Source organism: Globicephala melas, chromosome 5 (assembly GCF_963455315.2).
Source record: "Globicephala melas chromosome 5, mGloMel1.2, whole genome shotgun sequence".
NCBI classification, from domain to species: domain Eukaryota; kingdom Metazoa; phylum Chordata; class Mammalia; order Artiodactyla; family Delphinidae; genus Globicephala; species Globicephala melas.
The window spans coordinates 125,770,033-125,782,459 of NC_083318.1; the positions used below are offsets into that span (position 1 = coordinate 125,770,033).

The 12,427-nt window shown below is 35.4% G+C and overlaps 1 protein-coding gene across 2 annotated transcripts in view; it reads left to right on the plus strand.

The window, feature by feature from the left end:
• Positions 1-12,427, plus strand: part of UNC5C (unc-5 netrin receptor C) — a 397,062-nt gene that overhangs the window by 237,680 nt on the left and 146,955 nt on the right. For both annotated transcript variants that reach the window (XM_030865643.2, XM_060299770.1), the window contains exon 2: positions 76-297. In XM_030865643.2, coding sequence (XP_030721503.2) covers positions 76-297 — 222 coding nt within the window. The remainder of the gene's footprint in view (positions 1-75; positions 298-12,427) is intronic.

The window sequence follows — 12,427 nt, forward strand, 5'->3', positions numbered from 1 at the left end:
TTTGAAAGAGTAGCAAGTGAAAAGAAAATGGCTACAATGTTTTGAACATTTTTCACTTTCTTCTTGTTTTACCAGAGGACGACTTTTTTCATGAACTCCCAGAAACCTTTCCATCTGATCCACCTGAGCCTCTGCCACATTTCCTTATTGAGCCTGAAGAAGCTTATATTGTGAAGAATAAGCCTGTGAACCTGTATTGTAAAGCCAGTCCTGCCACCCAGATCTACTTCAAGTGCAATAGTGAATGGGTTCATCAGAAAGACCACATAGTAGATGAAAGGGTAGACGAAACCTCTGGTGAGTTTTCCATTGCATTTGGACTGCTGTTTAGGATTCACTTACTACTTTGGCATGTTGTCATATTGTTCTTTCAATTATTGAAATTGAAAATAGAATTACTATCCTTTGGTAAAAAGTTTTAAATCAGTTTGGTTAAGATTTGGTGATCTCTTTCCATGCATTGCAAAGTAAAACGTGATGAGTAAATCTTGATTTGATTCCTGTTAGACTGCATAGAATTAAGGCATGGTTCGTGCTTAAGAAGATAAATAATGAGGGTGAATAGACTGAATTATGGTAAATAAATACCCCAGTAAAAGATGACCTTGAATTTCACTTGTGTGTCAAGTCTGGTGTCAGGTCTAAATATCCTGGGATTGAGGAACATGTTCAATTAAGGATAAATTGTAGATGTTTACATGACTGTCAAATGTTAATTTCCATGCATTGTTTCCCCTTATATATTTTTAAACAATTTGTAAACGTTGTAGACTCAAAATATTCTGTACCTTTAACTTACATCTAAAAATGAATCCTAATTACCTAATTCTTGGCTAAAGTTAAATCAGGAGTGATTGAGAATAGTGATATTGTGGGATCCACAAAGAGAAGTTGTGGGTGTAGACTCCATCTGGGTGGGTCTTCATCAGAGTATCTTTGCTTCTGGCATTGTTAAAAATCCTGGCTTTATTGCTCTGTAAACATCATTCTTAATAGTAAAATACTAAAGGCAAAGGATGAAGTAGATCTTAATAAATGGTGGGATTTACACTGGCTATAAAGGAAACTTTCTTGATAGGAAATCTTTATTCCACAATGGGTAAGTTAAGATAGTTCTGGAAACCCCTAGAGTTATTTTAAACTTAAAAGATATATATCTTTCTATAGAGATTCAACATTTTTTGGTCTCCAGTAGGAAGAATAACAATTTGAACTTTCACATCCCTTCTAGATCTATGATTTTACATTGACATGTATTTTAAAAATTAAGACTTTATTGATCAATATGTCCAAGCTAAATAGTGACAAATATGATAAAAGTGAAAGCATTTAAATATCTTCATTTTCTTTCATAAATATCTCTACGTACCAAAATGGATACATGTTTTCAAAATTCAATTGTAATTAATTCATATTTGCATCCAAATGTTGGTTAATGAGGGGCAAGCAGTGACCAGCATTTGAAGGGAATCTGCTTTCAGTGTCTCTAATAATAAAGAGCTATTAGGTGATGGAGCATAAATATAACAGACTATGAGAAGCCTGAGAAGAGGCATCTTTAAAAAAAAAAATGCATGCGAGACATATACTTATGTAACACAAATGGTCTTAGAAAATCAGGTGGCAGCTCTACATAATTGTCAATTTGTGAATCAATATGCTCACTGCATGCAAGCTGATGACTATAGAAATAACTGGGTATCCAACTGTATGGTCTCTTCCTTCAGGGAATTGGTCTGTTACACCTCTTGGTCTAATTACTCAGTAAATAACTCCACCAGATGTCTTCAAAATCTCGTGAATTGAGTTTTATTTGTTTCAGCTCATTTATTTGTAAAGATTTCAAACACACACATTTTAATAGTAAGAGGAAAAGAAAGAAATCACAAAACTAAAATGAGAGTCATAAACATACTTAGGCTTGTCTTTACTAGATTAATGAAAAAACTTTTATAGGAAGATTGTAAATAAAGACAAAAGTGCTCTGATATGGAGCACCTCTAGCAGCTTTATGCTATCTTGGTAATGTGTGTGTGTGTATGTGTTTGTGTGTGTGTGTATTTTTATTTTCTTTTTAAAAGACATTTCCTCTCCATAAAGCATTATATTTTTTTACTATTTCCACATAAAATTAATTACTATTGCATATACCAATGATTAACAATACTTCTTAAAGCAACTATAAATGAAAATATATGGCATGTTTCAAGTTCAGAAGGGAATAGAGTAGAGCTAAGGAAAGACTTATCAGCCCTAATACTTGCATAGTATTCATATTTGGAGTGGAACACAACATACATTTTTGTTGTCTTTTGTTTTGATGCAAAACTGTACAAGATAGTGAGCATCCAGGGGAATGATTACCTTTAGATTTAGGAAAAAGACAGAGATACCCACAGATACTAGTATTATTTGGTATTGTTCTTAATACACTAGCCAATGCAATTAGTCAAGACAAATAATTGAAAAACATAAAAATTATAAAGCAAGTTGAAAACTGTCATTTGGAAAAATATGATTCTGTAGGTCTGGAAAACTTATGCAGTTTCATAGGAAAAAATTGAAAAAACATTAAGAGAATATAGAAAAGTGGCTGATAAAAGATATACATAACCCATCAACTTTTCTAAGTACAGTCGATTCAAATGATAATGGAATAAAATAACATAATTTACAATAACAATGTAAAAAATGTAGATAGAAAGCTATCAAGAAATTTGTAGAATTTTAGAAGAATATAAAAATCTAGGGCTTCCCTGGTAGCGCAGTGGTTGAGGGTCCGCCTGCCGATGCAGGGGACACAGGTTCGTGCCCTGGTCTGGGAAGATCCCACATGCCGCGGAGTGGCTGGGCCCGTGAGCCATGGCCGCTGAGCCTGCACATCTGGAGCCTGTGCTCCACAACGGGAGAGGCCACAACAGTGAGAGGCCCGCGTACCGCAAAAAAAAAAATCTACTCAGAGACCAAAAAAAATAGAATGACTTGAATAAATAGAAAGACATATCTTGCTCTTAGATAGAAAGACAATATTTTTAAATGTTTGCTATTTGTAAATGAATCCATAAAGTCGCCAACATTGTATGAAAAATAATTTGTGTAAAAAGCTGGAAGAATTATAAAATAGTAGCATAATAAGGAAATACCAGGTTTTTATAAGTGTATTATAAGGCTAAAGAAGTTTGATCATAGCAAAGAATAAGATACACAGATTAAAGGACCAAAATAGAAACTAGGAAATAAAATCTAAGGTATCTTACAATATGTTGAAGATGATTTTTAAACCCACAACGTAGGCAGTTAGAAAAGTAATAAATAAATAAATAAAGCTTGAGTTCTAGATCATTCTTTAGAATAAAATAAATTCTAGATGTTAGGGCTTAACATCATCATCATTATCATCATCACTGTCATCATTGTTGTCATTGGTAGTCATCACCATCGTCACTAGGAGAAAATTTTGGCAGTTTTTTGGTTGGTTGTTTGGTTTCAATGGTGATCAAAGCTTTTTTAATGAAGACAAAATCCAGAAGCTTTATAAGAAAACATTATTTTTTGAAAAAGCATTATTAAATTTAAATAAATCAAGAAAAGCACAAAAACCAAGGGACAGATATATACTAATCAAAGGGCTAATTTAATTAATATATTACTAGCTCTTAAAATATGTTAAGAAAAAGATCTGCAACCCAGTATAAAAAATTGAGCAGAGTTTCAAAAGGGAGGTATAGGAAAAGAAATGTAAATGGTAAATACGCATCTAAGAAAATGTTGTCAAGATCAGAACAGTTCTTAGTATACAGTGTTGATGAAGGAGTGGGATAGGGGTGTTTCATACTTTGTTGATGAGGTTGCAAATTGATGTAATCTTTTTGAAGATCAATTTGAAAATACCTATCAATATTTAAATGTATACGCTCTTTCACTCAGTAACTACAAGTTTAGGAACTATCTAAAAATAAAATTCCTAATGAGCACAAAGACTTGTGTGAAAGGTGGTCCATTGCACCCTTGTTGCAGTTAGCATATCAAGGGCTGATCAACTCTAGGATGGAATACTGTGCTGCTTTGTAAAACAGTGAGGTTTCTCCATATGTGAAGCTGTAGAAAAATCTCTCAGATAAAATATGAAATGAAAACCGAAGTACAGAACATTGTGTGCAATATGTCCTTATTATGGAAAAAAGAGAATGCACATGTATTTGTCTATGCATTGGGATTTTTTTGAAAAACATACAAGCAGTTGACAGGTCAGAATCTGGGGCAGTAAGATACTTCTTTTATTGTTTGATTTTTGTTCAATCCTGTGAACATTTTATTTTCTTGATAGATAATGAAACCTGAATTTTAAAAGCCCAAACTACTTCATTGCGTCTTTTTGCTTGTTATCATAAATCTCCAATCTGTACAACTACTGGAAGTGGGGGGGTTTGTAGGCCTCATATTAGAGCTCTTTGCTTTCCTGTGAGACCAGAACAGTGTGAATGGAATTGAACTGCTCGGTTTGGGGGTTTTTTCCTCTGAAGTTAGATTCACCTGCAACTTTGGTGCTCAACTCTTTATTTAATACAGTCTGAGTATTGTTTTGTTATGGGCCTTAGTGATTCTTAATATCAAGAAACGTTAGGATACATTGTCTTGAAATATATTACAAATTAGAGAAATTTTCTTGGCATTTTAAAAATCAGATTGGTTCTTAGATGATAGGACAGAGAGAAGTCATTGCAAAAAGTTTGTTTTTATAGGTCCCTCTACCTTAGAATAATGATATCTGGAAGCGTGTGGCAATCAGGTACATAGCCTTGCAACTAAGAAAAATCAACTGCATTCAGTAAAATCTCCATCAGAAGTACGTTTTAATTAAAAAACTGCAAAAGAACAAAACAAAAAAGAACAAAAGTTTCTCTCCAATTCACAAAATTCTTCCTTTTAATATGCTCTCTTGCTCTGAAGTATTAAGTAAATGATTATTTATATTCACTGAGCAAAGCTATATACCATTGATCATAAAATATACTGATTAAAGATCATTCATTACTGTTACTGTTTGCTTTTCCATCATTTAAATCACGTTTGCATTTCTTGCAAACATGTAATATTAAGAAACAGAAAAGTGGAAAACAGCATATATTAGATGGTTTAGAAATTTTCAATGTTGAGAAGCTCTTGATTTGATAATATAGTAATAAGTACCCATGTTCCTTTCAGGATTCCAAAGAAATTTTGATCTACTCAAAATTTTATGGTTACATTTTTACGAAAAGCTCAGGCTTGGTTGCTTGCTTTCTATTTACTTGAAGCCTTTTCAACCCTTGTTTCCATGGTACCTAAGATTCACCATTGAAAAGTAAATATTTCCCCTCTGTGAAGAACCAAGGGATTTCAGAAAACCTCAGTTGGCTTGAAATTTTACTAAACCCTAGGTTTTCCCTTTTCATCTTTTTTGCTCACAATAGCAGAATATTATCAATAGGACCAACACAGAGAGTTCCGAGCTTTATACTGAATGTCATGTATTATGACATTTAGTCATCACAGCAATCTTATGAGATAATTTTGGGATTCTCCTTTTGCAAATGAGAAAACTGAGGCTCAGAACCCAGGGTTTTCTGATTCCAAAGCCTCTGCTCTTGGCCCTGTAGTCAGTGTCTCCCTAAATTCTACCATAACTTTGAACACATAACTAAATTGAGCTAAAAAAAGAGCTATGTAATACAATTATCCCTTTTCTCAGGAAAGAAAATCTGGTTCCAAATGTCAGCTAAACATTTATCTTTCATGCTATTCATCTCCCTTCTTGCCTTGTGTCAAGTTTTTTCATATGTGACCCTTTGTGGTTCTTTAATAATTAAGATAGTGCTTATTAGGATTTGATTATTTTTATTTGTGAAGGTATTTAACATTTGGACAAATAGCAAAATTGGAAAGAATTTCAATTGGTGAGCAAAAGGTGAGCCTTAACAGAAAAAAAAGAAATTGATGAAGAGAAACTATACTTGGATACAAATTAAAGTAAATTGCCTTTACTCAAGACAGAGCTTTTAAAAAATATATTGTGCTCACTCAGATCCCTATTTGTTACAAGAGTGGCACAGTTGAAATTCTTCGTCCTCTTGTCTTCCTATTTTAGATACCTCTTTATTCCATTCCATCAGCAAAAACAGAAATCTCAGCTTTATCCCTTCTTTCAGTAGCCAAAGTGATCATCAAATACTGCTAATTCCTTCTCAGAATTCTCCCATAAAACATCCTTCTGTTTTTAATTCTTGATGCTACTCCCCTAGTATAGGCCTTAATTATATACCTCTTAGATTATTTAAATAGCCTCCTACATTTTCTTGGTGTCAGCCTTTCTCCTCAGCAATTAATTCTCCAGGTAGTTATAGGCCTAAAGAACAGGCCCAAGTGTTTATATCATTCCATTTCTTAAAATATATGTCTTTGTCCATGGAATAAAGCATATCCTCCTTGGTCATATATTCAAAAGCTTCAGTACAGTCTGTTCTTAATCAAACTTTCTAGCCTTATTTTAATAGTTTCTCCCCCACCGCATGCTCCGTATGCTAGGCCAGTTTGGTTTTTCCTCTTAAACTGTGTTCAGTGAACCACCAGTGTCTTATAAGTGCTATTTGGGAAAAAAACAAAAAGGAAACAAACAAAAATCTTTGCGGTCAAATAATTTCGGAAACACTGCAATAATTATATTACCCTTTTGGAGAAAGTATAAAGTATATTTGCATGTAGAAGTCCCAGGAAGGTCCCAGAAGTGGAAAAATATTTTTTAACCTCATATTGTTTGGTAGCTGAACTCTTTTTCTCAGAACCTCTGTTAAAATATCATGAGAACTTAATGTCACACCAAGACATGATTTAGAAAATGCTGCTCATACATTTTCAAAGGGAAATTATGTAAGATTTGTTTAAATTTTATTAAATGAATGCAAATACTCTACACTTTTGTGTCTTAGGATCCTAGAAGGTTTAAGCTGTGAGACTGTAACAGTCATTTAAACTCAATGAATTATTGGCATGCTTCTCATTAAATTATATTAAAGTGAGCAGAATCAGTTTTCTGTTATCATGACTTAATGGTGCTACTTTTGTCATATGGAACTTTAGGAAATAGGTCTGGTCATCTCCTGGCCTATTCCTAATTTTAGTTATTTGAAAGGGACAGTTATCACTTCTCCTTTCCCAAGTTCTCTCTCCTCTTCAGTCTAAACATTATGAGCTGAAGAGTAAGCTCCATGAATTCAGGGATTATGTCTATCTTTTTTGCTATCTAGCTCCATGCTTAACTTGGTGTTGGGTTCTTAGTAGGTGCTCAATAAATGTGTGTTGTATGAAATAATGTTTCTTTATACCATACTTTCCTCCGTCCTACCTCTGTTAAAATCCTATTCTTTTTTTTTTTTTTTTTTTTTTGCGGTACGCGGGCCTCTCCCTCCCTGTTGTGGCCTCTCCCGTTGCGGAGCACAGGCTCCGGACGCGCAGGCCCAGCGGCCATGGCTCATGGGCCCAGCTGCTCTGCGGCATGTGGGATCCTCCCGGACCGGGGCACGAACCCGTGTCCCCTGCATCGGCAGGCGGACTCTCAACCTGTGCCACCAGGGAAACCCCAAAAATCCTACTCATTCTTAAAGAAGTATCTCAAAAGCAATATCATAGGTGAATCCTTCTATAAAACCCCAAGTCATAGCATAAACATGTCCGCATTTCACTTATGTGTGCTTCCATTTTCATTATACTCATAAATGTGAAATGTATATGTGTATTATACGTAAGAAGTTATCAATATTCAGTCATTTTTGAGGTACAAAAATGGCAGTTTCTTGTAATTCAATCATATGTTATTTATGATATATATAAAATCTCTGTCTCTTCAACTAGATTGGAATGGTATGGTAGGGCCTGTGTTTTGTAAAGCTTTGCCTTTTGTAGTTTATAACATATGGCATTAAGCACAAGAGATGATGAATAAAAGTTTGTGAGATTGTAGCCATTCATCCTACTAAATTTGGGTAACTGAAATGTAGTGATACATACTAATGATGTTTTTATTTGGAATACTTCATGAATAGGTAATTTGAGAAATGCACAAAGCATAATCTTCTATAAGAGTAGTTACTTTACACATTAAATACACACAATTTTCAGACCAGTTGTTATTCTCCATGCAAAATAATTACTGTAAACTTAGTTCTCATTAATAGAATTAATATTTTCTAAAGGAAGTTCGGTGGGCTTTGTTTAAATTTTAGTAAATGATGCATAAAATTTGGAAGCCCTATTTGAACTTTATTCCATATTTTGTTATGTAGTTCAGTGGGAGTATTGCCTTTGCAAGAATAGAGCCTTATATTTGTAATATGTTTGTCTGCCAATGAAGATAAATGATTCCGGAATATAAATCAATTATTTATTTGATTTCCTTCTCAAAGGTCCTTCTTTCAATACTAGAAACTAACAATTTTTCTTTTTGGCATGAGACTAGCCCCAAAATAAAAATAGAAAACTGTCAAGGATCCATGTAGTACATTAAGGCTTTTCCACTGAGTCAATCAGGTAACTTGGCAAGAAACTAGTTACCAGTTAGTGATAACAGAATATTAATTATCCTGAAATATATACTTTTTCATATTCTTCATTTTTTAGTGCTCACAATTGATTTATCCTAATTTCACATCGACGTTTTTTTTAAACACCTGAGTTCACATGGCCAACATATCCCAGCTGCAATTACAAAAGTTGGTTGGATTGGAGTTCTAGAACTTGGATTTTAGTTGCTTTCATTCCATTCTAGCATGAAAATAGCCTTGGCTAGCTGAGTGATTTGGGCTCTCACTGTGTATAAAGCTGGCTTTTGTTTCCATTCTTTTCCTAACTTACAAACAGAAGTGAGTACTTGAAACATTGGGGGCTACACATTTGGATTCCTTTTGTTTCTAATATGTCATTGTCATGAAGTTTTTATTGTTGTTGTTGTGTGTTTTATAATTCCAATATCTGCAAACATCAATATTATAGATTCTGTACATACTGCATGCAAAACACCCTGACTACACCATATTTACAGAACTATATAATTTTAATTCAGTTTTATCCCATGGGGAAGATTTTTAAGATTTGAATTACATACTGTATAGAAAAATGTAACACCATGTATTTTTTAATACATGATTGTATTAAACATGATTGTAGGGTAAGAACATGATTAAAGTAAAGGCAAGAACACATCACATCTTTCAATGCAGTTTTAGCTAGCTGTGTTTCATTAGAGGAAAACAGAAATTTTCTAAAATTATATACAGCGAGAGTTTTTAATGTAATGAACACAAAGGAATTCTCCCTTGCCAGATAACACTTAGGGCAAGGTTACTTGTAATGCATTGCTCCTTTCTCTTCCTACCGTTAAGATGAAAGCATTGATTAATACAGTGTAATCAAGAATATGCATATAAGTTGATATGTAAGGACATACATATGTATATTTGTGTGAGTGTGTTTGTGTGTGTGCCTTTCTAAATTTTGAGAAGAGAAGATCAAATGCTACCCACCCCTAGGCTCATACAGAGACTACAATAAGAAACAGGAGTCCAAGAACCATTCTTCACTAGATTACTTGCTACCCAAACAGGGCATTTCAGGAGCACAACTAGTGACTGTGTTGCTATAGCAATTTTGCCATGCGCCCAGCAACCATGCGTATGCCGTGGCTTAGAGTTTTAATAAGCCCACTTCAAAGTGAGAATAGCACAAGTATTAAAAGCCATAATGTATTTTTAATCTAATGTTTGGCTAAAATATGTAAGGGTTTTTTTTTTTGTTTTGTTTTTGTTTTTGTTTTGCGGTACGCGGGCCTCTGACCGTTGTGGCCTCTCCCGTTGCGGAGCACAGGCTCCGGACGAACAGGCTCAGCGACCATGGTTCACGGGCCCAGCCGCTCCGTGGCATGTGGCATCTTCCCGGACCGGGGCACGAACCTGTGTCCCCTGCATCGGCAGGCGGACTCTCAACCACTGCCCCACCAGGGAAGCCCTATGTAAGGGCTTTAAAGAGAGTTTCTTGTTCTTTATTTTCATGGGAAGGAACATACTTAACAGAGTTCCAGATTATAATATGAAATGGATTTATCATCTTATTTAAGGAAGTTTGAGAACAATTTCAGCTTAAAAAAGAGGGTTAGCTTCCTAAAGAGCATGCCTTTCTCTCCAAATTTAAATGTTCTTTTTTGGTGTCTGTACCTATTATGCTAAATATAAATAAACCTGGTTGATAATTATGCAATAACGACCCAGGTTATTGTCCTTCTTATGTTGTGATGTCAGGAATTGTTATCCATTCTGTTTGAGGCTCTGTATCTATCACTAAATCTTCCTATTCAATATTCTCCCAATACTTGGCTCAAAATTTTCTCCCTCCTCACCCCACGTTTTTGGGGCATCTTAAAAAACGGAACAGATAAGTTTTTAGTTAAAAAAATATTGCCATCAATGAATAATCTAATGCTGAAATTTGAGGGGTGAAGCCTTTACTTGCTCTGGATTCTTTAGTCTTCTCCCCCTAATTTCGTCAATCCAGACTCATCCCTTAGCTAGGGATTTTCAGAGCCCTCTTGGGGATGCCTGTTGAAATAACCAGTCTTGCCAGTTCCTCTGAAAAGCACTATTTGGAGATACAAAACCAGCATATAAAACATGAGAACTACAGTTAGCAGAATATCAGGGTCTGGCAAAAAAGCAAGCACAGCATGTAGGAAGTATAATATCTAGCAATGAAAAACAATTCAGATTAGGGAAGTCTTAGACTCATTCCTAATTTCATTGAGGGCTTAACCTGATTTCTGAAATCTGTTTCGGAAGAAATCTCCAAGAACATGAAAGCAAGAGCAGCAAGGAAATATTAAGGCATTTGCTGTCAACCCTGTGGCTGCATTGGACAATCATCAGTGGGAGATTTTTGAAAATACGTATGTCCTGGCCTCACCCCCAGAGAGAATGGTTTAATTGGGAACAGGGCATAGCTTTTTCTTTGTCTGTCTGCTTGTTTTAAGCTCACTAGCAATGCTAATGTACAACCAGGCTTGAAAACTGTTGAGACACTGCTGTGAAAATGCAGCATAGAGGAAGTACATAGACTTTCTATTCAAAAACCATGACCCAGATACTTTACTTGGTGCTGTAAGTAGAGATAAAACTAAGACCTGATGCACTTAAGGAGATCACAGTCTAGAGAGGTCAAAATAGAGGAGGGAAAAGAGAGAGTGGAAAAGAGTATGCTTTACTGTTTGCTTGGGTTCTCCTTTCATTATGAGAATAAATTTGTGAAACCCCTTGATATTTCCATGGTATAGAGTTACATGGTAGAGAGCCCCTGCTTTCTTCAATATCCTTTCGCCTGTCTCTGCCTATTAAACTTCTCAGGCTGAGAGATAGCAGCCTCCTGACGGAAGAGGGGGGAACTCCAGCGCTTGAGTGAATTAAAATTTAGCTGGAAAAACCCAGGGGAATGTTCTGTGCAAGGCAGTTCCAGGAATGGCAGGGAATGAATGACATGCCTCTTTTTATAGCTACAGCCTTGATGATTCTAGACAATGATGCCCTCTGTTTGAAATGACATTAGTGACTAAAAGGCTACCTCCCCACACCCATCCCATGGGGCATTTGTGAAACCAGAAAAACACTGCGTGGCAGACAGCTTTTCCTCACCTTTTTGCTCTGTCAGATTCTTGAGTCTACTTTTTGAATGTACAGACAGAGAATAAATGCCCTTAGTCACTGTATTAGTTTCTGAGGGCTGCCACAATAAATTACTATGAAATTCATAGCTTAAAACAACAGAAATTTATTCTCTTACAGTTTTGGAGACTAGAAGTCTGAAATCCAGCAGAGTCACACTCCTGGGGACTCTGGAGGAAAATCTGTTCCTTGTCTCTTCTACCTTCTGGTGGGAGTCCTGGCATTCCTGGGCTTGTGGCCACATCACTTCAATCTCTGCCTCTGTCTTCACATCACTTTCTCTTCTTTGTCTGTCTTATCTGTATGTCTCTTACAAAGACACTTATCACTGGATTTAGGGCCCACCTTGATAATTCAAGGTCTCAAAATCCTTAATTTAACTCTATCTGCAAAACCCGTTTACCAAATAAGGTAACATTCACCTGTTCTGGGGACTCATATGTGAACATAATCTTGTTAGGGGCCACCATTTAGCCCACTATAGTCACCAAACATCTGTCAAGAAGAAGTCACTTAATATGACAGTTGAAAAGGGCAACAAACCTTAACAGACACCACACCAACAGGACAAATAGGTGGCAAGTAAACATATGAAAAGATACTCCACATCATATATCAGGAAAATGCAAATGGAAACAATGAAATACCACTACAAATCTATTCAAATGGCCAAAATTCAGAACACTGACAAC